This window comes from Lineus longissimus, chromosome 16, assembly GCF_910592395.1.
Source record: "Lineus longissimus chromosome 16, tnLinLong1.2, whole genome shotgun sequence".
NCBI classification, from domain to species: Eukaryota; Metazoa; Nemertea; class Pilidiophora; order Heteronemertea; family Lineidae; genus Lineus; species Lineus longissimus.
Window position 1 is genome coordinate 9,723,421 of NC_088323.1, and position 26,963 is coordinate 9,750,383.

Sequence of the window (26,963 nt, forward strand, 5' to 3'; positions counted from 1 at the left end):
GGTGCCCTGCAAACTTGACAAAACATGAACAGAAGCCTCAAGCTTGATTCAAAGACAATGAATTTTCTCTCATATTGAGGGGAGGGCTGTTCATACTCATTGGGTTACCTTGGAAAACTGGCACATCAATGTCAAAAAGATCTGTCTGAATGGCAATTTCTCGGACTTCTGGTTCTGCCTGACAGCCAATATCCCCGGTGCAGGAGGTTGTCTGTGAACCTTTGTTCCGAGACCCAGTGACAATATTGACCTGGACAGCCTTGGCAAACCGCATGGAGACTGAGGAGCCAACTTGTGTCCCAATGGCAAAGGTTTCAGGGTGTTCCTGCAAAGATAAGAAATAGAATTGAGGCTATTGTTCCGGGGATGTTGTTTACATTAACTTTCACTACATTATTAATGCAGCTAATTTTTATTACAAGATTGTGGGATTAGTCCATCCTCTGATTTATTAGTCTACACTGTTCGGGACATTTATCTATGTAAATATGATCACCCAATATAACCAGTTTTTGTAGAGCCACACCCTGAAGTCAGTTAATTGTAAGCTTATGACACATGGGGCTGGGTTATGATTGAACATACTTGTGGCAAAACCTCCAAATCGTCTAAACTCTGTGGCAGTACTGCATCCTCTATCAGGTGATTGCCAACCTCCTCAAATCGGCCTTCATCAGCCATCAAAAAACCATCATCCTGCTCAGCTGCCTCCTCCGCCTCCTCTCCATACAACACGTTGTATCCCGCTACCGCCTCTGCTACAGCCTACGAAATGAGAAACAAATATTTTAAATAGAAGGCCTATCATAATTGACTAATAGGAGTAGGACTTTTGTATTTGACTTGCTCCTACAGCTGAAGGTAGCCTAGTAGGTGCAGTCGTGCAGTATCAATTATGAACATTATCAAGTTGTAGTCTTAAAAGGTCCTCAGGCCCCAGCAACACCACATCCTACACTTCAGACTAGAGACCAGACATGTGTCTCAACTTAAGTTATGGTATGATTAGATTCTAGTGTAGCAGTGGTTAGATTCTAATTTGTGGTCTGTGGATTATGACTGAACCTGCATATTTCTGTTTATGTATAATTTCGTGTACTAGAAGTACTATAGGATTTACCGCAGGGAGCTTTGTGATGTTATTTTCACTGATGGTAGAGTAATATATTGTTTTGTTATAGATTGAGCCTTGCTCAGGTCTTTGGACTGTTGATATAGTACATGGTTTGTACTGGTAGTTGGTCATTTTGCTTTGGGATTCTCTATGTCTCTTCTTGAACTTTCTGGGGGGAGGAGATGTAGTGGTCGATTTATCTGCTCTTGTGTTTTTCTTGTTTAAGGTGCTAGCTGCGCAAGCGCGGAGCCATGTTTTGTTGTTGTTATTATTGTTATCGGCGTGTCAAGTTCACAATATATACTGAGTATCAATAAACGAATAAAGCAGAGATTCGTCCTCGTGTTCGTTGGTTTGGAATGGTGTGGAAGGGAACACACTACATAATAACCGACCCCATCTACTTTCAACACCTTCGTTGAATCACTGCTGCAGTTTGGTGCGACGCAGTAAACCATTTTTGCTTTAGAACATGTAAAATAATTGGTTTTACATGGTAGGAACGGCGTGAACGCAACCAGAAAGTAGAATCAGCTGTCAGATGAATGAAAATAAAACTGGTCTCCTGTCTTGCGCAGGCATCTACAGCATGGCGTTTGTGTATGCAGGCAGTGGGATCAGTCTAACAATGACAGCACTAGTGACGTCACTCCTCATTTGGAATTCCCCAAAACCGCGAGAGTTTCCGAACGAAATACGAACTTTGCCGAAGCAAATTCACGCTGAGACAGGGCGGTTTATTTGAATTTCTTTATTCCATGCGATATTTATGCAAATAAATTTACTACATTTGACATCTAAAGGTAACAAAAGGTTATCCTGATGTACTTTGATTAAGATTAGGCCTAACTTTGGCATTTAACCTTTAAGCCAGGGGAGTCGGTCCTCATTGGGTTGTGGCTTCAGTTGGTTGTTACACAAATATGGCTTGGATAGGGATAATATACCGAACTTGGTGGACATGGTTATAGAAATAGATAGGGTAAATGATAGACATGGGCAAAATAGGGTTGCGGAGAAGATTAGGGAGCTTTTGAAGATGAGGGATTTAAGAAAATGGGGTGTTTAATTACGGGGAAGTAACAGAAATAATTAATTATTTATGTACGTCCGATGAGGGACATGGATTGCAGTGTTAAGAGTTTAATATTTCTGTAATTTAGATTCACATTGCACCATACACTAAGTTTGTAATGCAATCTGTACAATCATTGTACGAAATAAACAAATATATATATACGGTCAAGGTATCTTACCAAGAAACATAATGAAGTAGAGTATATAAATATTGTTCTCTTGACGAAGCCAGCTTCGCTCATGTGACAAAAGTCAGAGTCACAGTTTTAGATTGATGAAAATTGATTAAGTTCTACCTTAAGTCGAGCTTTGCTCTCTTGACTAAGTCATAGTTTTACCTTACGTTGAATAAAATGAAAACTCTGAGCAAAATGTGTCTTATCACAATTTGTCACACGGGAGATGAGCATGTTGTGTGGCTCATAAATAAGCAGTTATTCTAGCTTTGTGTGCATTTGAAACTTTGTTTGCATTTCAATATATTTAAATAGAAATTAATTCAAACCCGGATACTGAAACAGGACAACGTCCTGGGAACAGCGTTCCAACAGGACAAAGTCCAGAGAGCTTCGCTCGAACAGAGCTCAAACAGGATACTGAAACAGAGCTCGAACAGTATCTAAGGGATTTGTACTACAACCCTGAAAGTCCTGTGACCTACAGTTCATTGAGTAAAATGTTGAAACAAGTAAAGGAAGATAAAGCTCTGATCGGACATCGTCCTGACGGACATAGTCCTGAGAGCATTGCTATGATAAAACATAAAGAAGTGAAAGAATTTCTGAACACCCTGTCAACCTACCAACTACATAAACCGGGCATTAAGAAATTTACCTTTAGAGAGACAATGGTATCTTACATCGACCAACAATGGCAAGCCGACCTGGTTGACATGCAGAAGTTTGAGAGCAAAAACAAAGGATACAGATATATATTAACAGTAATAGATTTATTCAGTCGTTACGCCTGGGCCGTACCAGTGAAGAGTAAGAGAGGAGAAGAAATAAGAGATGCATTTAAAGTGATCTTCAGAGAAGCAAAGCCGGTTGCGACGATACCGGAAAAGATCAAATTGGATGATGGTACTGAGTTCTACAACAAACACTTCAAGGAATTCTTAACAGAAAACAACATAGAATGGTTCTCTGCATTTTCGAGTAAGAAGGCAGTTGTAGTAGAAAGAATTAACAGAACTTTAAAGGATAACATGTGGAAGTTTTTTACTGCTGAGGAGACAGACAAGTGGATTGACCTGTTAGATGACTTGGTCAGTGGTTACAACAACTCGTTTCACTATGAGTATAGGTATATAGGTATGAAACCAGTAGATGCTAGAAAGATTGAAAACGAAGGAGCGTTATGGTACAACCTTTACGGACTTCACCTCAAAGAAACCTTCGCTGATCCAAAGTACAAAGTAGGTGACTGTGTAAGAATTTCAAAGTACAAGTCTTTTTTCGGCAAAGGTTATCTTCCCAACTACACTGAGGAAGTATTCCAAATCAAACAGATCATCTTCACTCATCTTATCGTCTACAAGCTTGGAGATTATCACAAAGAGGAAATTCAAAGATACTTCTACGAACAGGAATTCTGTTACATTCCTGATCCTGACCAACTAGAGTACAAGATCGATAAGATAATAAGCTACAAGACCAGTAAAGATAAGAAATATGGATTAGTGAAGTGGAAGGGTCACAGTGACAAATTCAATGAGTGGTTACCAGTTTCTGAGATAAAATTTCTGAAAGTTATAAGGACCAGTGTGTTCGAGCTTTGTGACAAAGTCAGGTTATGCATTTTGTTTATGTTGCTCTGATGAATTCTTCAAACAGTGGTTAAACTGCCAAAGGAGTCTACATTTAACTCCCATAATGAGGAACCGGCGTTAAGATAAATGCCAGTGGCGGCGCCACAATCGATCGTACCTTCTGACGCCATGACGTCATTTTCTGGTCTGTTGACGTCGCATGATGTCAATCACGGGAAACCATTGCGTACATTTTTGCACAGGATTTCAACAACAGAAAACGTGCCCAATAACTGGCATCGCGCATATTTTCCGCAAAATTATCTTAAGAAACTGATAGCTCAATAGATTTAAAACAGGAAGATGCAAACGTCGCCGAAATCGGTCGAAAATAAGCGATCGTTTTCGGGCTCAGAAATAACATGATAATGCATTGGAAATGAAGAGTTTTGGTATGATCGATTGCAGCGCCACGCGGCGGATAAATCGCGCCGGTTCCTCATTGAAAAAGAGTTAGATCATATTACCAATAATAGCGAGTTTCCGCATCGCTTACGATTACGATTACGATTACGATTTGTGTTTGACGTCATCGATTTTTGGTGCTACGTCATCCCCAGCGAAATCGTCGATGGTACTTTCGTCTCGTTTATACGAGGATTCCGGCTGATCTTCGTAAGTCGAAAAACGATTACATGGATTAGCGAAAAGCCTATTTTCCACACTACATATCAAATTCAAGGTGAAATATTCATTGAAGAATACTTTAGAACATATCTGTCAAACATAGGAACTGCATTTAATGTGATCAACGGCGATTTTGATCATGTTTTAGCGCCGAGAAAAGTGCACCCAGAGCATGAGAGCAGAGTATAGGGCCTATACTACAGTACACCAAGTCGTTGGTGTGAATGCGGAAACAAAATGTCTGGTTCATGCCGGTGTAAAAGTAAAAGGTGTCCCCCTGGAAAAAGTGTCCGGCCCTATTGTATTCTGCAATATGGTTCTATAGAGACCCTGACAGTCAATAGCTCAGAGATTGAAGCGCATAATAGAATCCTTTGTTCCCGGACATTTTATCCTAGGACATTTTAAACTTCTACACCGGTTTTGAGAGTATTACGATTACGACTTTGAAATCGTAATCGTAATCGTAATCGTAAGCGATGCGGAAACTCCCTAATGATATTCAAGGATTACCCAGAACTATGTTTCTCTTCGTTTAACATGAGGCCGATGTCTAAGGAAGAAAACAGACAGAAGAGTGCTACAGTAGACTGGGGTGTTTTTAAAGAACAGTTAGATAGGTCTATTAATTTCATGATAGATAAAAGTAATGAAACCTGGTTTTACTACAATGACTGGGGTTTAATAGAAAACTGGAAAAGAGTGATAACACAGTATTTTGGTTATTACATTTAGTTTGAGCTTCGTAACTTTGCCGAGCTTTGCTCTCTTGACTTTGTCATGCTCTTATGACGAAGTCATCGTCATAGTTTTACCTTAAGTTAAATGAACAAAACTTGGGGTTACTCAAAGAGGCCAAAATACTGCAAAGAAAGATTAGAAGAGTTTTACAGAAGGTTAGACAAGCAAATAAAAATAGAAGAAGAAGAAGCTGCCGGTAAGCCCATTATTGGTAAACCAGTAATTACAGTTAAACCGGTAACACCAGTTCCTAGCATACTTCATCCAGAGATCGGACTTCGTCCAGAGACAACAATAGATTCTAGTTTTTCTCATACTTTATAGACATGGAAGAAGGCAATACTACGGCAGCATTTTAGTGCGACTAAAGAAGAAAAAAAAGAAAAAATTTCTCGTAATAACGACTTTTAATCTCGTAATAACGACTTTCTTTCTCATAATAATGACTTTTAATCTCGTTATAACGACTTCCTTTCCCATAATAACGACTTTCAATCTCGTAATAACGACTTTCTTTTTCATAATAATGACTTTTAATCTCGTAATAACGACTTTTAATCTCGTAATAACGACTTTCTTTCTCGTTATAACGACTTTTAGTCTCGTAACAACGACTTCCTTTCTCGTTATAACAACTTTATGCTGCCGTACAATACGCTTTATCCTAACTTGAATCCTAATTTGAATCCAAATTTGAATCCCAATTGACAAGGATCACAGGGGCAAACCCTCAAGGTTACAGACTTCAACAAATCAGTGATGTCAAGAAGTTCTTGGACGAGGAGATTGAATGTAGAAGAAAGATATTTTCAAAATACAAGAAGCATTTGAAGCGATTACTGGGATTAGCCACGGTCTTAATTTTGTAAGTGTAACAGCAGGCTCTGTTGGTATTTCAGCATAAGCTGGAGTCATCACTGCACCGATAGGTTTAGCTTTGGGTGGTGTGATAATAGGAAGTGCCCTTTTTTCCTCATTTCTAAATTGGCAGAAGAAGAACATACTTAATAAAACAGAAAAGCATGAGACGATAGGTATGCTAGCCATTTCAAAACTTAACATTATCAAAAATTTAGTTAGTAAAGCCTTAAACGCTTCATACATCTCTACAGAAGAGTATAGTTTAATCATTAAGGAGAAGAAGAAGTACATTTCAATGAAAAATGGTATTAGAAAGAAACAAAGGAAGAGCCAGACTGGGGTTGATGTAGAGTCCCTCAAGAAGACTTTTTAAAAGAGGGCAAAAATTAGCACCGACAGAGATGTTAGAGAAACTGAAAAGCCAGTAACTGTAACGCCACTACATGAGACGCTAGTAACCGGAACGCCACTACATGAGACGCCAATACCTCGAAATGGAATGTCAGTTCCTGTAACGCCACTACATGGGAACACTTACATTTACCACTATCACTATTATGGTATCAAACTACATTACCATCAGAACCTCCTTACACACCATATTAGTAAATTCTAGACCCAGTATAGTAAATTTAATAAAACATTTTTAATCTTAATGGATAGAAACAAGAAGGTTCATTGTGATACATGTGACAAGGCCATTTCATACACCAATATGGCAGGTCACAGGAAAACCAAGGGTCATCAGTCCGAAATGGACATCAACAGGGTAAACCTGTTCCATGTAGTGCCGTTACAGGAACTGACGTTCCAGGTCTTAAGTCAATGTATAAGAAACTTGCATTCGAAGCAGAAGAACGAGATAACATTAAATACAGTTAAATACATTAAGGCTCAGATTGAGGAGAGGTTCTTTCAAAAACAAAAGCTGTAATCAATGTGCAATCAAATGATAATCAATGTTTTCTTTGGAGTATATTTGCCGCTAGATGACAAAGTTACATCAGTCACATCTGAAACCCTAGCTGAATTAGACAACGGTATTATTAAAATTAACTCCTTTCCTGTATGTATACAACAAAATATCCCCAAAGATTTAGAAAGACAACAATCCTAAGATTAATGTTTTTAAGTTACAGAATGAATCAGCTAAAATTGCTGTGACAACCGGTGATCGTTTGTTTACATGGCGATCAGCGGATTTCACCCTTGACCCAGTTGTTGACATAGTTATTTTTGCGCCCAAAGTTGATGATTTGTTCACCGAGATTGTGCGAGACGAGAGCGATACTTCGCCATCGACCATGTACTGTGAGTGCAAGGCGGCACTTCGATTCTATACGCGATTAAGAGCGGATCGTGGCCGATTCTGAACGCCCACGAAGATGACAACACCCACACGTTCAAGACGAGATGATTAAGGAAACGTAGTAATGGTGGTTATGTTTTTCCGATAGATTAACGCCTGTTATTTAGTAAGAGAATGGAAGGCGTCATGAAGTTTTTACCGGTTTAAAAATCCTTATATACTTTTGTACACGGAGGATGCACTAACAGTGTGCATCGCGCAGTTTTGTAGATGTGATCCACTTCAGTTTTGCTTCATGATCATCTCGCTCCAATGTTCTGACCTGTGACAATTATATAGTTTCTCAAGTCTAAAAAATAGGCCTAAAAGGTAATATCTTAATAATGAAGGTGCATTCTAGTCCTTGCGGACCAGGTGCTTGAAGACTCCCGTAGATCAGGTCGACCTGAAACTTTTCCACTCCACTACTCCTACAGGCTTACTTTCGATATTGAGAACTAAAGGTTTCTGGGCTAATTTTGCCGAGTCTCGTCGGGACTATGATTATTTAACTCTGAAGTTGCGATTGCCAACTTATATCACTAAATTTATTTAGGCCATTAGGCGTTATTTGCTACACCCAAACCTATAGACCCTGCGAGCGGATTTCTGGACTTAAACCCAGCTGTATATTGGGACCAAAAAAGATATTATTATTCACCACAGTTTAAATCTGATTATGTTGACTTCAGGTGACTGTTTTGATAGATTTACAGAGTTAGATAGAAGTCAGTGGGTGCGATTCCATCGCTGTCTCTGCATGCGCCAGAGGTCGTGTAGACAAGTCGGATGAGTTCCTGCCTGGGAAAAAATGATACAGCCCTGCTGAGAAGGACGAGACCTTGCTGTTGATGCTCCTTCCCTCTTTAGAATACCCTCAGCGGTATAGTGTGTTTATTGGCTAGTTATTTCTTCTATCTGCCTGCTAGTTAGGATTATTCCTTTGTCATCAGGGCAGAATCGGTAGAGTCGAAGTCATTCATAATCCTAACTAGCGGTCAGGTTGCTTCAGTCAGCCTGAGTCAGCGTTTTACAGACTGTTTGTCTATTATTGTTGTAGCATGTTTTAAGTTTGCAAGAAGCATTTATCATAGTCTCATATTCCCCTTCGTGGGTGAATTGTGCATCTTTTATATTCCCCTTGGCGGGAAAAAACATTTGATAACGATACTATAAAAAACGACGCCCTTCTACTGACGATCCGGGCTAGAAGGCCGAAGTCTCCTACCTACCAAGCGACGGCGGAACGATAGCCTGTAGATGCCGGAGAGGAGACACTGAAATCGCGTATAAACTAGTACAGAGCCCCGATAACTCTACGACTAAGCTCTTGCACCTGTGACTTGTAGGTATCTTCCTCATTTCTGATAATTTGTTCATTGTAAGACAGTCCTCTTCCCCGAGAAGCTATTAACCTCTCGCATAGTTTTTTCATCAATCGCCAGAACAAAAAGGATATATTATGCATAACTGGAACCACTCTACTTGTCAAAAAGCTATGACGATGATGTCGTAATCGATCTGCTTTACTTCAAGGACCATTTCATAAGAGACATCAATTTGTTCTAAAATACAGACAAGGATACTGAATTTCTCTGCAAGAGATGTATTAACTACTTCTACCGGAAATCTACACTAGAAAATCATAAACTGAAATGTGGTGAACATGATTACTGTAAGATCAGTCTACCTGTGCCAAATAGTAAATGGTCTCAACTTAAATTTGAAATGCATGAACAGAGTTCCTTTTGTGATCTATGCTATGGGCGGTTATTACCGCAAATAAAGACAAACCAAAGCAAAGACACTTGTGTAGCATATCAAGGACACGTAGATTGATACTCCTATGTGTGCCACATCAAAGACATCTGGACCATACACCACGTCAAAGATAACGATGCGAAGTCAACAGGCGGCGCCACTGTAGATTGCTGGCGGCCGTATGCCTGTTGACGTTGTTGTTATTCGCCACCTCTCTCCCCATTATTCCAACAACTTGTTGAAGGAGGTTGACACAGTTTTCTAACTTATCTCTATCCATGGTTATGATATACTAGTATGATTGATGATGTTGAAAAGAAAGGGGATCTCAAAATACGACAGTCTACTACGAATAGATCAATAGTGACATCACAACACATGTGCATTTTCCCGCTAGTCGCTTATATCAACAAAAACCTATAGTTGTCGAAATCGTTTTTACTTTTCCCAAGACGGTGGCGCCGCCTGTTGACTTCGCATCGTTATCTTTGACGTGGTGTATGGTCCAGATGTCTTTGATGTGGCACACATAGGAGTATCAATCTACGTGTCCTTGATATGCTACACAAGTGTCTTTGCTTTGGTTTGTCTTTATTTGCGGTAATAACCGCCCATACTATGCTGATTTTGAATCAATAAGTATTCCTGTTGTTTGAATCAATAAGTATCCCAGTTAATAATGTTATTGAAGCAACCAAGAAGCTATTCAAACAGATTTCATCAGCAGTTGGAGTTTATGTTCACTCCGACTACCCATTGCTCTACAAAAGTGAAAACAAAAGTCAAAGGGGTTGTAGACGTTTTCAGAATCGAAGAGTAAAGCTCGAATCTACTTAACTGCAACGCTCCTTCGATGATGACAGAAGAGGACTGGAAGAGATATCATGAAGAAACGCACTGTTACTACTGCAACCAGTTGCTAGGGTACGCCAGGGTCAAGGATCACCACCATTCAATGGTAGATATCGAGGAGCTGCTTACAACTCTTGCAACTTGAATGAAAAGAAAGCCATGTTTGTTCCAGTATTCTTTCAAAATCTTAGTAGATACGAGTTTCACCTATTCATTAGAGAATTAATGACTAAACTTCCTGAACACAAGAAACTTAAAATACTTGCTAAAACAGCAGAGGAATGCATTTCGTTTCAATCAAGTTTAGACAACATAACCAAATCAATTATAGAGGTTGATTTCAAAATAACAAGACAGATGTTCCCTGATAATGAGAACTACATACTATTCAGAAAGAAATGATCAATTCCTTATTCCTTTTACACATATCAATTTAATTACCTGGAGAAGTCTATGTTCTTTGACGAATTAAAGAATGAAATGGCACCTGATACAGCTTACGAAGAGGCAAAACAAATGGGATCATTTTAATTTCAATGATCATGGAGAGTTCATTGATCTGTGCCTCAAAGCTGATACGACACTTTTAGCTGATTTATTTGAGAAATTCAGGGAAGTCAATTTGAACTACTTTCAGATCGATCCTTGTCATTGTTACTCGGCACCTTAATTGGCAAGCTGGTTTGAAACACACTGGAGAAAACCTAGAACTTCTAACAGATAGCAACATTTTACTTACTTTTGAAAAGGCAAAAAGAGGTAGTATTTCGGGAGTGATGGGAACGACACACGTTAAGGCCGATGATCACCACAAACAAATAACCTTTACGGTTGGGCAATGATGGAACCTCAACCCTACTGCAGTGTTGAGATGAGGGAACCTAAAGAAGAAACTGTTGAAGACCCAAAAGTTCTCGGGCCCTGGATACCAGGAATTTCTAATTACAATGAAGTAGGTTACTTCTTCGAGGTAGATTTGGCTTACCAAGAAAAAAAAAATTCAAACCAGAGAACTTTCCATTCTGTCCTAATCTCTCTCAATCGGCGATGGTGAATTCAGTCCTTACCAGAGAGAGTTACTTGGTGACGCGAAAGGATATAATGTAGAAAAGTTAATCCTGATACAAAAGGATATAACTTACTACATAGTGCATTACAGGATGCTGCAGTTTTACCTCAATCACGGAATGGTTCTTAAAAAGGTTCATTCTGTGATATGTTTCAAGCAGTCAATGTGGTTGGCGCCCTACATTGATTTTAACACTAAAAGGATGATGGATTCTACTACCAATTTCGAGAAAGATTATTTTAAACTGATGAACAATTCGTTTTACGTAAAACTTGTAAGAATATAAGGAACAGGATGGAAGTTGAATCGGTCACAGACGGAGAAAGAGCCAGGAGCTTCATGGCCAATCCTAGGTTTTCCTCAATTTGCATATTCCAGGAAAAGAACGCAGCTATTAGTATGAGTAAGACATCAATGAGGTTCGACAAATCGATTTACATTGGTGCTTCAGTCTTGGAATTGTCCAAGCTTCTGATGTATGAGTTCTGCTATTATGTTCTTCAATCTTACTTTGGTGAGAAGAACTTGGAACTACTGTATCTTGACACTGACAGTTTTGTCTTAAAGTTAAAGACAGGCGATTTGACTAAGGACCTGACAAATCTTAAGGATCATTTCGATTTGAGTAACTACCCTAAGGATAACCAACTCTACAACACTAGCAAGAAGAGGGTACCAGGCTACTTTAAGGACGAACTAGGAGAAGAGATGATAGAATTCATTGCCTTGAGAAGTAAAAGAACGTTATTCAGAGAGACATCTCATTCGATGACTACGTTGACTGTCTTGAAAACAGTAAGTCAAGTGACCACAAAATATGATATTTAAGGTCATAAAAGCATCAAATCTATTTGGAGGAGGTTGAAAAGAAAAGCCAGACAGTTTTGTCGTAAAAATGATCACAAGAGATTTATCTTAGAAGCTAGATGGAATCTCCACGATGCCATTCGGGATGTATTATGAAAAATACATTGATTACACTGAACCTAATTTTGTTAAGTCTGATTATGACGTTGTCACAAGAGCATGACAAAGTCAAGAGAGCAAAGCTCGGCAAAGTTCGACTTTAGTTAGATTTAAAATAGTAATGGACTTCATAATAAGAGAACAAGAATACAAAGAAGCCACTTTGAGTATTACTTACCAGAACAAATAAACATAAAATCTATTACTTTGAAATCTATATCCTTTTACAACTCTTGGTGGACAGTTGATTTCCTACCACCTAGTGTCACCATTTTCACATTCATAACCAGTTTATTTAAAATGATAAAAACTGAAACCGAAAGCATTTATAAGAGATGCAATGCTTATTTTGATCCATATTCTGGTTCAGAATAGATTTTGACGTTGAAGTTGCAAGCTGAAACCTCCGAATAGCGCATTCTTTCAATTCCAATATCCAACTATAGCGTTGTTGCAATAAAAGTTTCGTGGTCAAACCGTTTCTTTCCATCAATCCTCTCTTATTAACCATGTCGAGGACGGACTCTCATTTCAAAGATGATCAATCAATACGGCGACTGTCTTTCAAATAAGAGTAGGCCTCGACTTGCTCATAGTATTTTTCATATCTTTCTGGCCAAGGGCCCAGGTTGTGTGAACCTTACTAATATTTGTGAACCACCACGGCAAAATGAGTCGCATGTCGCACAGAAGATGAGACTAAAATGACACCAGAACATAATAGAAGAAATTGATATGCTCCGGTTTCACAAAAAGCAGGCAATAATTTAAATGAACAACCAGTCTGTCTCAACCTGTCCAGCTCAGAGCGACATGCTCATTTTGTCATGGTGGGTCACATTTGTCATGTTTGTAATCACACTATTACGGTTTAGTGACAACACGTCAGCCAAGTACATTTGGCGAGGCCTATCTTAACACCTTACTGCATGTTTAATTTTCCTCAGTAGACGTATATTGCAAAGTATGACAATATTATCTGCCAAAACATAAATGAATTTCCTTTTGCAACACACTCATGTATTATAGTGGATAGTACGTTGTAATACTACGACGTCTATTTCGATCAAGCTAAGCTATAAATATGTAAACAATGATTCCGGTGTGCAAGTACCGAAAAAATTAACATTAGTAATGAATTAAAAGACCTCGTTACAATCTGAAATATAGCATCCGCACTTGTACCTTATCCGTATCAGTCTCATCACCTTAGTTTCTTAATCACCAACTGTGAGATCCGGTCATGCAGTTCAGCTGTAAAAAAATTATAAGCCCACCCGAGTACTTTTTACAGTATAAATACCTTTGCGGTCAATTGCTTACCAGTATCAAATTTGGGCCAGGCAAATAATATTTCATTCGCACCAACAATTAACCAATAATTTGAGACAAAAGGGTCACCTAAGGTCATCATTAACGTATTCTTAGCTTCCACCTCTGTTTCATCCAGACATGCCCCCAAATCTAGCCTAAACAGAAATAGAGCATGATTCTTTGAATTCAACTTGTAGCCCTCCTTAGGAGCCTGCATTATATTCATGGTGCCAAACTTCGACCGATGAACTTCGACGGCGACGTTATAAGATCCTAGCAAAGACACAATTGCGGAGTCTCCTACTTTTCTGAACAAATCATCACCAAAGATAATCGAAGTGGATTTATTATACTCGTACGGTTTTTCTAAGATGGTGATGGAGTGTGTTCTAGTGACTGATGAGATATAAAGATAGCCATTTAAATCACATTGGATATCCTCCAAAATGATGTTATCTATATTAGATGATTTAACTCTGTCGACTTCAGATATAATTGAGTAACGCATCCCTTTTAGGCTTTTAACATACTGAAGTTTAAGAACGAACCCTACATTTACTATTTCATACACATCTAACCAAGATATAGATAGGATTTTTTCCCTGTTCTTGTGCTTCTTAAATTTGCATCGAAAGGTCATCTCTAAGAAAACATTTTCACCGCATGAAACCATCTTGAAATATTCGAACGTCGAATTTTTTGGACCGATGATTTTCTTAAGTTCATCATACGGTAGAATCAACTCTCGGCAATTACCTTTTCCATTCAAATCGAATTGAAATGCTCGAAATTTTTCAAAGGCAGACTTCCGTCCACGACGAGTGCTAACACCTATTGCATCATTGCCAAATTCGCCAGCAATGTAGGTGAGCTCGTTAAAATGAAAATTAGATATAACTCTAAAATCTCCGCTTATACTATCTTGGCTGAAGACGTAGACATTACGATGAGGGCTCAAGGTGTAATGAAAAAGAGCCACCGTGACAATGACCCTTAACTTCGTGTGGTAAAAGACCGATGCCGCCCACGCTGGGAATTGGCCATAGATCCTTACATCACGATATGACCGATAGTTGCCCAACTGCTAGTTCGGAGATATGGTTGAAAGTAAAGATACATCTTTGAATGAAGTGTTTAGGTTATAAAGGATTAATGGCTCTTCAGGACAATCCCCCCCCCCCCCGACAATTCCCCCCTAGAACTCCCTTCCCGTGCAATTGCATGAAATCGCCCTTTAATGAATTATACATTTCACAGTGGTGTGAAAGATCAGTTTCTCCACAATAATGGTTAAAGGAATCTTTGAGTTACACCTAATCCATCATACATTGTGTCAAGATCCCTTGTAGTCATAGGCATAGACAATTTCTCTAATATGGATTTGCAAACGACTTGGCTGGAGGGAGGGAGTCTTCGGAGTGCAAACGGAGGAGAAAACACCTTTGCGCAGAAATAGTTCAGCTCCAAAGAAAGGGGACATTTTCACTGGGGGCAATTTTTCGGCGGGTTATTTTACTGGGTGGGGGGGCAATTGAGTGGGGGGGGGGGGGATTGTCCTAGAAGCGGATGAATATGTTCAATGAAAAAAAGTTAATATATCACATTTGGGAGTTGGGAGGCTGCCGCTCTCTATTGATTTGCTAATTGTCATAAGTAATGTACACATCGACGTTTCAAAAACATGGCACATGGCACAATTCCAACTTGGATTAGTTCCTAAGATAGATTCAACAAAGTGGTTATCCTAATTTCAGTCCACGACTTGGCATACGACATAATTACTGTATACGTTGCATTTGCTGGCCACCACAAGAAGACCAGAATAGGCCTATATTACTCCTTATACATGTTTAAGGCCACGAGGAGAGTTCCATTTGTCACCACTCACTGAAATGTTGTATAATAATTTTGGAAGCTACGGATTGCCTTGTCAGCAGTCTGCTGGCACACTGACATTAACTGTCAATGAAAGTTAGGCCTTTGAAAACAATTTTATGAAATATTGATTAGCAAGATGTTGAGGCCAAGGCAGTTGATGTTGTCAGCATGCTTGTAAGGACAATTCTTTTTCTCCTGATTTTGCACCGTCTTTGGTGCATGGACAATGGGAATGGAGCTTAGGAGGACCGTAATGAAAATGATGCTGTTGGTGATAATGAAAATGTCGTAATTCCTCGCAGACTGAACGCCTACTCATTAGATATTCGTATCAGGCGACTTGATGAGTACCATGAGCTGAACATTGCAAGGCCAAATGGGATTACTCCTTCAGAATATGGACAGCTACGTGGCATTCCCCTAAGGACCATTGCGCGATGGATACAGGAGGAGGATGAATTGCGCGAGAGACACCGAGAATCCACATACAGATTGCGACAGATGCAAAGGCTAAGGCAACATGGAATTGATGGCACAGGTAAGTTATCCTGGTGACCTTGGTGCATCGGGGAAATGAATCAGGTGAATGAGGTGAAATGTAGGTGGGGGCTGGTAGGCAGGCAGGTGATGTGGCCCTTACGATTTTCCTCTCTCATTTCAGGTGGATGGCCAGAGGTAGAGAGACTCTTAAATGATTGGTTCCTACAGCGTCGAGAACATGGTCTTCCGGCTGGGAGTTACCTGATGTTCCAGGGTGAACGGTTCTTCAACATTTGGTGGCACGATCTTCCTGAGGAACAGAGAGAACATTGGATGGAACTGCGCCCTCATCTCATACCATTTTCAGCATCAAGTGGATGGTTACAAGATTTCTTGACTCGTCATGGTATTAGCTACAGGAAGACTTGCAAAGACTCTACATCAATACTGCTCAATGCTGCAGAGTTGGTAACGGCATTTCAAAATGAGGTCCGAAACATTATCAATGATAATGGAATACAGATTTTCGTCAACATGGATGAAAATTTTGTTCATTGGGACATCGCACCCACGTACACGTACTCTTTGCAAGGTTTGAAACAAGTGGACATACGAACTTCGCGAGGAAATGTAAAATTGTACGGTGACTTTAGCGATGACTGCGTGTGGGAGAAAACTCCCTGCAAGTATAATTTTCAAGGGTCTGCGCGATGATGGTCCAGAAATCGCTCGACTTCGGGCAACTGCCCCCGATGGTGTGCGGGTAACGGGCTCGCAAACAGGCTGGGCAAGTTGGCAGACACTGATTGCTGGGGTAAATGATTGCCTCATACCGTTTGTGGGAGACAACTTTCCATTCCTCCTAATTTGGGACATGTTCCAAGCGCACCGGCATCAACAAGAGCGTGACCATGTAGAGGTCGTTCTCCACAAATCACCAGGGATGCTGTAATTCAGATGGTATCAACTGTCTGGGAGAGAATTGCCCCAGAAGCAATCAATACAGCATGGAGAGTGAGTGGGCTTGAAGGCAATCAAGAAAATCCGCCTCATCAAAATGATGAGGTACACTTTGAAGTTGATGCCGAAAATCCCGAAGATGATCCTCATTTCCTTGAAGATTTAGATGACTGAGATTAATAGGGTAGTGCTCTCCAATAAAGCCATGTGTGCTCAAATCAATGTGTTATGATGTCAGTTTTTCCCACAGGCCTAGACCTCATTCCCTGACAATGCAGTTGATCTATGAAGGCCTAAAACATGTATAAGGAGTAATATAGGCCTATTCTGGTCTTCTTGTGGTGGCCAGCAAATGCAACGTATACAGTATATACGCCTAAAGGAATTCAAAGTGGTGTTGTGCAGGTACACGTAATCTATCACTGTGAAATATTGACCAATTCAGTTGAATCGAAGTTAACATCAGATGACTGTAATTCACCCTCACAGTTTTAAATGTAGGTGAACACTCTCTTTCTCAGTTGAGTACGCCTTGCATTCAAACGAGAAATTGGCTTATCTTTAACAGCGGCATAAAGTTACAAAGTCTATTTTTCCTAATCGATTTCACGGTATCGTGCGAGTTTCAAACTAAGTGCACGCGATCAATCGCCTTGTCGAGAACATTTCTCCAAAAGTACTCTTGATAGTATCAGAAATTCGAATGCCATTGCGTGGACTTCATGATTGAGGCATCGCATCAGCCAAAAGTATGAGTCATATAGGTCACACGATCGCTGAAGAAAATTCTAACAATGATTGGCCCGATGCACGGATGATGACGATCGCTCCATAGAACGAATCATTCATACATGCCGTATTTAAACCTAGCATACCAAAAATACTAATTGTACTATTTTTGGGATACTAGCCTCATTTTCCCTGGTAGGCAACCAGTCTAGGACTAACGAACTTCCGATATCTAACCGGGCAGTAGAGCTAATCAGTCAGGCAAAAGCACAGAGAAGGGAACAAAGCCTGATAGACGACGGCGAGTACCACCGTACCGGCGTCTAAACCGGTTGTGCATGCAACAACAACACATTATGTATTTATTGTAGAATAGGTTGCGGATATGAAACTGAAATATCGAATACCTGTTTTGTCCAAATCCGATGCCCTTTTTTACCGTCTTTGCAATTCCAGCCATTAGTAGCATCATTCCTGTGAAGATGACAGGTTCTCGTTTGATCATGGCCAACATGGCCGTTAAGGTAAGTGGTGGAAAAAGCATCGCACCTCTGAATATTCGTGCATGCCACGCTACATCGAAGAATTGACTGAACTCGTAAGATTGCAGAATTTAAATCATCGGTTCCGTCAATGCGCATTGTCATGAAATGAAATGAGGAAAACACTAAACTTGCTGAAGATATGTCCATGTTGGTCATCATGTGCAATAATCCCTATCTGGCCATGAATCGCATTTCCACGGTCTACGAACACTGCCAATATTATTCTTGATTGGACGACCTGCTTTTTCGAGATATTGATGGTGTTATCGCAAACACCTCAGACAAAAATTTTTTTTAAACACCCAATGGCTAGCCTATTTAGAGGTAGGTGATAAAGTATGGAATTAGTGAAACCTTGGAAACACTGATAAACCTTGGAAACACTCCTTAAAATGCATAAAAACATGAAATAATGCCATTCGAACCTAACGTGGTTACGAATCAACATTTGGAGCTTATTCTTACATGATCAGATCGGAATTTTATGGTAATTTAGAAATCTGTCGCATATCCGATTCAATAGTCTATATTTTAGAACAACCCAGTTGTACCTCGCCTCTAGTGTACAGTACTGATCTCCCAAATATGGGAAGACACGCCCACCACACACCCATAATATGGACCAATAGCAATTCAATTCAATTCAATTCAATTTATTGCACAACTATCAAAGGATAAGACAGTATGGCAGTACATATATATACAAATACAACACATACAAAAATATTTTTAAAAGAAAGTTACATGTATATGGTAATTAAAATAAGACCACAATGACTTATTAATTAGTGCCCCTGAAGAGCTGTTTGTCTTTCTTCAAAGGCTTTCGAGATAAAAATAGCGGTATCTAAAATAATCTTGTTGTCAGTACTACTCATAATAGAAATAAAATCCAGATTTGAAAATAATTGACTACATTTATAAAAATTTATATTTGTGAGATACTCGTCTCTTAATTTATTGTTAGAGGGACATCGTGCAAAAAAGTTGAACTCGTCCTCGACAACGTTACACCCAAAAGGACAGAGACGCTTTTCTAACTGAGTACCAAAATGTCTACCTTTTTCGATGAGTAGGTTGCGCTCCGCTTATAAATACGCCACCACCACGCGGGGCCTATTTGAACTACGGATCGGTCTGTTCATACAGGGTGATACAGAGAAAATTGACTACTTGGGAAGTTGGGGGCCTGTCATGCATTATGCATGGATAAGGTTGACGACTATGTCTAGGCCTAATTGTCTATGATTGACTGATATTTTATAACAAACGATGAATAAAAGAAGCCTAGTCATGTATGTTTATTACCGAAGTTTGCGGATGAAAATTTCCTTCGCCGTGAGCGATTTCTTACATCTTCCAGTACGCATCGAGGGATGCAGAGATCTTTGTGACGTCACCAGTTCTAAGCGGTTTTTTTATTCACGTGTGTGTTTGTCCTATGATCTCGTGCATCTAGTACCGAGCATAATACTTTATCGTCTATGGAATACAAAACAATCATAAAAACTAATTTTTGCTTCCATTGAAGAGAAATAAAATATTTTAACGACCACAGCGCATTGCCAATTGATGACGTCATCCTCCACATTAAAAATTTTGGCTTCTGAACTAACTGGCAAATTGCTATCAATAAAGTCAGCTGGGACGAGACTGTCAGTTGGGAGGGTATAAATCGTGGAAGGAACGCACCCGATTTCCCGCGCTATTTGCACAGTGATTCCATGGTTTACATTGAATATTACAAGGTTTATCAGTGTTTCCAAGGTTTCACTAATTCCATACTTTATCAACTACCCTATTTAGAATATACCGGTATAGAGGTTCTTCACTGACGACACATGATGACGTTGCCAATTGTTTTGCACTGCCATATTGGCCGTCATACGTGGTCACGACGTAAAGGAAATGCATTGGCAGGTGGCTGTCAAAACGTCACGTCGTGACGTCACGTGAAGAACCTCTATAGAATTAGTATAGGGTACTATAAGATCCTATATGAAAAAATTCTAATGATTTTCACCGTATCTAATATACTCGTAGATTTTATATAACGTAAATAACCTTTTGAATCATACATGAAAAACCTACATAGCACCTCTTAAAATTCCACTGAGAATTTACGAAATTCGATATAGAAAGTTCTCTGACGATTTTGTACTGTTTTCCTTGAGAAAGGTAAGTAGTTTCTCTAACAATTTTCTTCAGTGAAATATTTGCATGTGATTGTTCTGTAATGTACGATATAGTCAAAAAACAAATTTGCTGGTGTCATCTTCATTTACATGTAGCTGTTTATGCTTCTCATTATTTCTGGGTGCACCTTAACTTTACCCAGGACTAACCTGGGTGTACCTCATTGATCCTTATGCGCACCCAGCTTGTATTTCTCGACGATTAAAACCAGTGTACGAGTTGTGGTACGTATGTCTCCGTATAGCTGTACACGAACTGCAAACGAGACGTCGGGCTGCCAACCTGGCTTGTTAACAGCAGCTGGTCATCATTATCGTCATATTCTTCATCTTAACTTTACCCAGGTCTAACCTGGGTGTGCCTTATTGATCCTTATGCGCACCCAGCTTGTATTTCTCGACGATTAAAACCAGTGTACGAGGTGTGGTACGTACGCCTGGGTGTAGCTGTACACGAACTGCAAACGAGGCGTCGGGCTGCAAACTTGGCGTGTTAACGGCAGCTGGTCATCATTATCATCATCTTCTTCATCATCCCAATCACTAGAACGATAATTCTACCGTATCAAAACCACATTTATAAACGTTTTAAGAAAAGGAGAAAAAAATTCTCGGTGCGTGATTTAATTATGATTTGCAGCAAGACAAACATACCGGCCCGAATTTATAAAGAAAGGTAAGGTAAAATGGGGTCATTGTAGCCCCTTTTTCGCCTATATCTTTGATTACGCAAGATATTTCCAGGCAGATTCACAAAAACTCGCCAGCATCTTGTAGTGGCACCTCTTCCAATTTTACAGCCTGCAATTTAGGGCACTTAATCTAAAAAAATGCCTCTGAGAGACAATACAAGACTCGTGGTCAGGGGCTACAAATACCCCGTGGCCTTGGAGTATTTTTAGCCCCTGACTAAAATTTAAAACCGCATGTTTTTTATGTATGAGAACATTTTTTTTCACAGGTTCATGGTCTTTATAAGTAATAAGGCTCTCAATATCATTCCAATCTATAGGTTGACGACGAGATTTTGCTGGTGTCAAGCAATATTTATTGAACACATTAAGTGATGCTCGATTCAATCACTTACCAACAATTTAAATAATATAGTCGCCAATCAGACCGATTTAAAAATGGTATAAAACATAAACTTCTATTTATCACCTATGTTGTACATTACACCTTGTGTCAGACAACATCTTGTGACACTCTGAATTGACTGACGGTCTTGTCGTGCGCCATTAAAAAATGTGTTTCAGTTATGGGTCATGTGTCAACCCCAACTATAGCTGGCACCACTTAATGGTAATGCAATGTACCATGAGAAATGCTGCTAACTAGTCGATGGTGTGGCTTTAACTAGAGATACTTGTAACTTTGAAAATATTGACATTATTTCGAAATAATTTTAGATAAACTAGTATGAAACCTCAAATGTATCATTGTTGGTACATAACGGGTTAACATTGTATCTAATTCGAATAGATTTATGATCAAATAATATAATCGGGTATAAGAATAAAAATCCTAGCATTTTCATGATTTGTGACAGGATATATTGAGCTATTTATAGGGGCTACAAATACCCCGAACCAACGGGCTACAAATACCCCGAGGGTACCTTGGTCAGAAAAGTGCCTCTGAAAAATTTACTTTTAATAATGACATCAAATGCCGCATACAATATTCTCTACACTCAATACTGCTCACCTGAACCAAGTTTCAAATATATCAATGCTCTGCAAGTTTGCAAAATTCAGACCCGTAAAAAGTTCGATCCCAACTTTTTTTGTGCATGTGTCTGATTTGTTTACTATTTATAGCCAAAGCTCTTACATAACAGGTTGGATACTCCAAAACTATTGATGTTGTGATACTCAACAGTCACCTCTTTCATATCCATGCTTGGGTTGGCTGAATGGATATCGGAATATGAATCAAAAACATTGCCAGGGACTACAATTAGACCGGGGCTACAAATTCCCAATTTTACCTTATTTGATCGTGCATAAGGTCCGCAGGCGGATAAACGACTGTCTAAGCATTGATTCACATACTCTGATGATCTGGCATTTAGATGTCAGCGGACAATTTTTCTTTTAGAGCGTGCCGAATCATTTTCGTTACACAACGTTGCGTGAAAGTGAAATTACGTAAGTCACTGCGAATCGGTATAAAACTAGACCTTAGGTCAGGTGGTCGTACTGCGAACACTAAGAAGAAAATAGCCGATAACGCTTTGCACTCGAGCAGAGCATGGAGCTAATTGAGGATGTACGAATGGATGAGAAGTGATGAACGATAAACGATCCGACACTAGAGCCAATTGGAAAAGCAGAAGACATGGGAACATATTGAAAAACGAGTTGCGGCATATTTTCCGGATAGACCAAAATCAAATGCATATGATCTACGAGATATGTGGAGGAGAAGAAAGGCCAAGGCGCCTACAAAGCCTGGGAGACTCTGCAATGTCGTAGAGTGCCATCAATCTTGACACTAGTGGCGCTGATTTCATTCCTTATAACGCCTCTAGTATCAGTAAGTTGCCACCATCTTGAAAAGCATTACCGTGGATGTAGAAAAGGAAAATATGTTGCGAATATAGTTCACCATAAAATCGCCAAATGTCCTTCCGGGGGCGCAATAAGATGTTTAACAATCTTGCAAATAGATTGTTAGGAAACGCTGATGTCCCTAACGTCCATTTAAAAGGATGTTCTAGCATAAAGGAGTATGGCGACTGACAACAGCTGCTGGGTGAGTGCTGAGGCCATAATTTAGTCACCCATGTTTACAAATATATTTGATAGATAGCAAAGCAACACTACTCAGTTTGCAGAAACTTTTACTTGCAAGCATCTTATTCACAAGTGGTCCATAGGCCTGTGACTCAGCTGACAAATAATAGTCAAAGAACAAGTTTTGATCACCTGACTATTAAATCATAATAATTTATGAATGCATTTTTAGAATTACATGCACTTATCCCCCTAGAAACCAAGCAAAAAAAATATGGAAAAAATCTTTGAAGCGATATATTATCCATTAAGGATTGAAAAAAATACAAATTTGAGATTTTTTGTCAGACTACTATTTTGCCAAAATTTGGCAACGATACCCATTTGCAACAGTGGGTTTTCTGGTTATACTTTGCTATGGAGTTGGAATCACTACAATGAATCAAAAACACCAAAAAAAATGTAAAAAATGTTTTTAAAAAATGTAACAAGAAATGAAATTTCCTTAGAAATGCCTTACCCATGCTTTAATACATCTGCTTGGCTTGGCAAGGAATAGACTATATTTTGTGTCAGCTTTCCAGTACATTCTAGTGCCAGGCAAACGAACAAGTCCCATTTTGAAAAAAAACATTTGGATAACTTTCCCAATTTCCTTTTCACTGGTGATCAGTCCTTTACTGTTCTTCTGTACTGCATACATGGTCTTGGTCGCCAACAAATCCAGCAACTCACCATCATTGAATTTTTTAAAATATTAAAGTGAAGTTCCAACATTTGCTGGGGCATCAAGTTCATCATCGGTAAATGTAGAGTCAGGGGACCATAATCCACTTTTCTCCACATGCAATTTACAGGGTCTGATCTCACTTTAGCTTGATCCAATTTCTTGTGCTCAGCTGGTTGTAAATTTACAAGTGGAAAGTTGTCATCTGTCAGCATCCTAAAACTTGGCTTTATGGCTGATAAACTATGTTTATTTGAAAGATTTATTGGTTTTTTTTAAACAACCTACATTTTCTCCTAAAAAACAGGTTATAAGCTTGTCTGTAAAAAAACAATATTCTTTCCTCATAAAGTAAGTTTTTTTCCATAAACATATCTTTTATGATAAAAATCCGGGTTTTTCAACACAAAACCTGTATTTTATCACCTAAAATGTAAGTTTTTGCACCAATATGTGCACTTATTTATTCAATAAAACTTGGTTTATCAAGCAAACAACCAAGTTTATCGTAAAAAAACCAAATTGATGCTGAAAAACCTACCCCTTTTTAAACCTCGACCCCACCGACAACTGATTTCGCCAGATGAGGTTAGGTGGCCCTGTACAGTGGGGACGGGGTCCGTTTTGTCCTCCCTGCCCGTCCTCCGCAATGTGTAGTGCCACCTAAGCTATATATCCGTCCCCAGTGCATGTGTACGCATGCACATGCGCATGCACAACCCGTGGTGCCGAGGTTGCACATCTCCGTCCCACAAAGATCGTGAGTTCGTGTACGTTGGGAACGAGGTAGAAATTACAAGTTTATTGATACAGTAGGTTTTATGTACGCCGTTTGTCCAGTTATTAAAAAAAACAACTGTATTTTCACAATTAAACCAGGTTTATGTGCAAAAAAAAACTATGTTTTTACCAATAAAACTAGGTTTTTACCCTAATATGTAAAGTCAAGGACTTAGTGAGCCCCCCTTTAGGTCGGGGGAGCACCCCCGAACCCCCCATGTTGGGACCATCCATAGTTCCTTCCGACACATTTTTGTTTTGGTGATGTAATACATTGTGATTGTCCTTATTCATGCGCTGCAGAATCAGGGGAATCGGGCGTTTTCAGTGATATACAACACAAATGGTTGTCCTCATGCATTCACTTTGGAAACGCATTTTAAAATAGATGTTACGTCCTGTTAATGGGGCACGTCATCATCGCGTACATTTGGGAAAAACTCCCTAACGAGACCGGAGCAGACGGCTGAAAGTAGTTTAATTATTGGCCGCTAGGGTGCAGAATGTCGCTCACCCGAATTTTTCACGCAACTATAGCTAAATAGAGCTAGTTCTAGTTTGTGATTCATTTTGATACTTCAGATTTGGGCAGTAGACCAAAATAACTTAGTTGTCAGTGTGGTTTTAAGCTGGAAAAACGTATTTGTTTTTCTTAAAGTGCCTTTTTTGGACGGGTGTGTGCGATTGTTTTTTTTATGTCACGTGACCTCGACCATGTCGACACAAAATTGAAACAAACCACCCTTTTCTGTCATTATTTAGGACGCAATATTTCCCTAATAAAAATATAAATATAATTGGCCAATTTCTTAAGCATATGTAGCGAATTCCCATGAAGATTTAAATTAGATGTTCTTTAACCTGTTACAACTGGTCTGATTTATTAATTCAGCGCCATTTTGAAAAACCAAAAAAAATTATTTGTAGGATATACAATAGTTACTCTCATTATTTCTCATCATTATACTCCCGCACACGCGTGTATCTTAAGAGCCCCTCCTAAAGGGGGGGGGGGCTTAAAATATAAGTTTCTCCGCCATTTGTCCAGTTATTGTTAAAAAACAATACTTTTTTTCCAAAACAGCCAAGTTTATTACCGATTGATGAATAACAGATATTTTAGAGCATAAAACCTGGTTTCTTTCCGAAACTTCACTTTTATGGACATAAACCTAGTTTATTAGGAATGAATATAGATTTCATTAAAACAACCTGGTTTATTAGGAGAAAATATAGGTCGTTTAAAAAAACAATATTTCTTTCAAATAAACTTAGTTTATCTGCCATAAAACCAAGTTTCATTGAAGAAATATAGGTTGTTTGAATAACTGGACACTCCGCTTGCCATACACATGGAGGCTGACAGCTCGGAAAGGATTAATTACAACAATTGCCACGAGATTGCAGCTCTAACTTTGCACATTGCTGAGGGAATTGAATGGCATTATTTCACATTTTGGTCTTTCAGCCCCCCCCCCCCCCCCCCCCCCCAACAGAGGGATACAGGATACTATAAGATAAGTAGAAAAATGGCTGACAGAACAGATATTGTAAATATCTGGTGTTTTATTTAATTTTTGATTCAAAATTTAAAGAATTACTGAAAAAATACTCATTTCTCATGAAGGTTTCTTTCTTAAAGATAATGCCTACCCATAGCTGACCAAATGGAATGGTCCAAACACGCAAAGTGTGCCTAAGAATCATTGGCTCTTGTCTAAACAAATCTAAGGCTATGAGGTTTTTCGATTCTCGGTAAAACCTCGGCTAATCACGGTGAAATCTCAGAAACCTCGGTAAATTCTTGTCCGAAATGGCCGTTTCTTGACTAAAGGGCTCTACTGGTGTAGTATGTCCACATATTTCAGTGTCTTCACAAAAAAGAGCTTAGGGGCCATTACTCCTTCATAGTGAGAAACATAGAAAAACGCGCCAATTCATGTTTGTCTGAAACGTTTCACTGGCAAAAGACTGAAATAAGCACAAACAGCATCTCATCACGCATCCATTCAGGCAACGTTGCGCTTAAGATACCGAAAGTCAATAATGTCGGTTTGCTTAATTAATTCTTACGTTTTATCAGCTTGAATTTTTTAAATGGAAAACCCTGATGCAGGTCCTTCTCGTTCAACCAAGGTTAGATAATGTAAAGCTTGGACTAGATTTCTGTGACATTTGGAGGCCGGGCCATCTGCTGGGGTGCTCCCTGGCTTTGGAATAGCCTTAACAGTGACATTCAAAACATCACGTATGAGATATACAGTAGACAGATAAAACCAGAACTTTACAGAAAGTACATCGAAGTAGAGATGGGCTGGCGTATTACTTCAACAACTCTTTTCCCTTGAAGGTTGCGCCATACAAATGATAATTTGATTGATTAATTGATTA

At 39.2% G+C, this 26,963-nt stretch overlaps 1 protein-coding gene across 1 annotated transcript; it reads left to right on the plus strand.

The window, feature by feature from the left end:
* The first annotated feature begins 2,867 nt into the window (after window positions 1-2,867).
* On the plus strand, window positions 2,868-4,010 carry LOC135500132 (uncharacterized). The gene has a single exon (XM_064791379.1). It carries the CDS (start codon window positions 2,868-2,870, stop codon window positions 4,008-4,010), a length of 1,143 nt encoding a protein of 380 aa, XP_064647449.1.
* The last annotated feature ends 22,953 nt before the right edge of the window (window positions 4,011-26,963 follow it).

What these genes read in the sequence shown, in the direction of transcription:
- LOC135500132 (XM_064791379.1), top strand. Translation starts at nt 2,868, where the DNA reads ATGTTGAAACAAGTAAAGGAAGATAAAGCTCTGATCGGACATCGTCCT.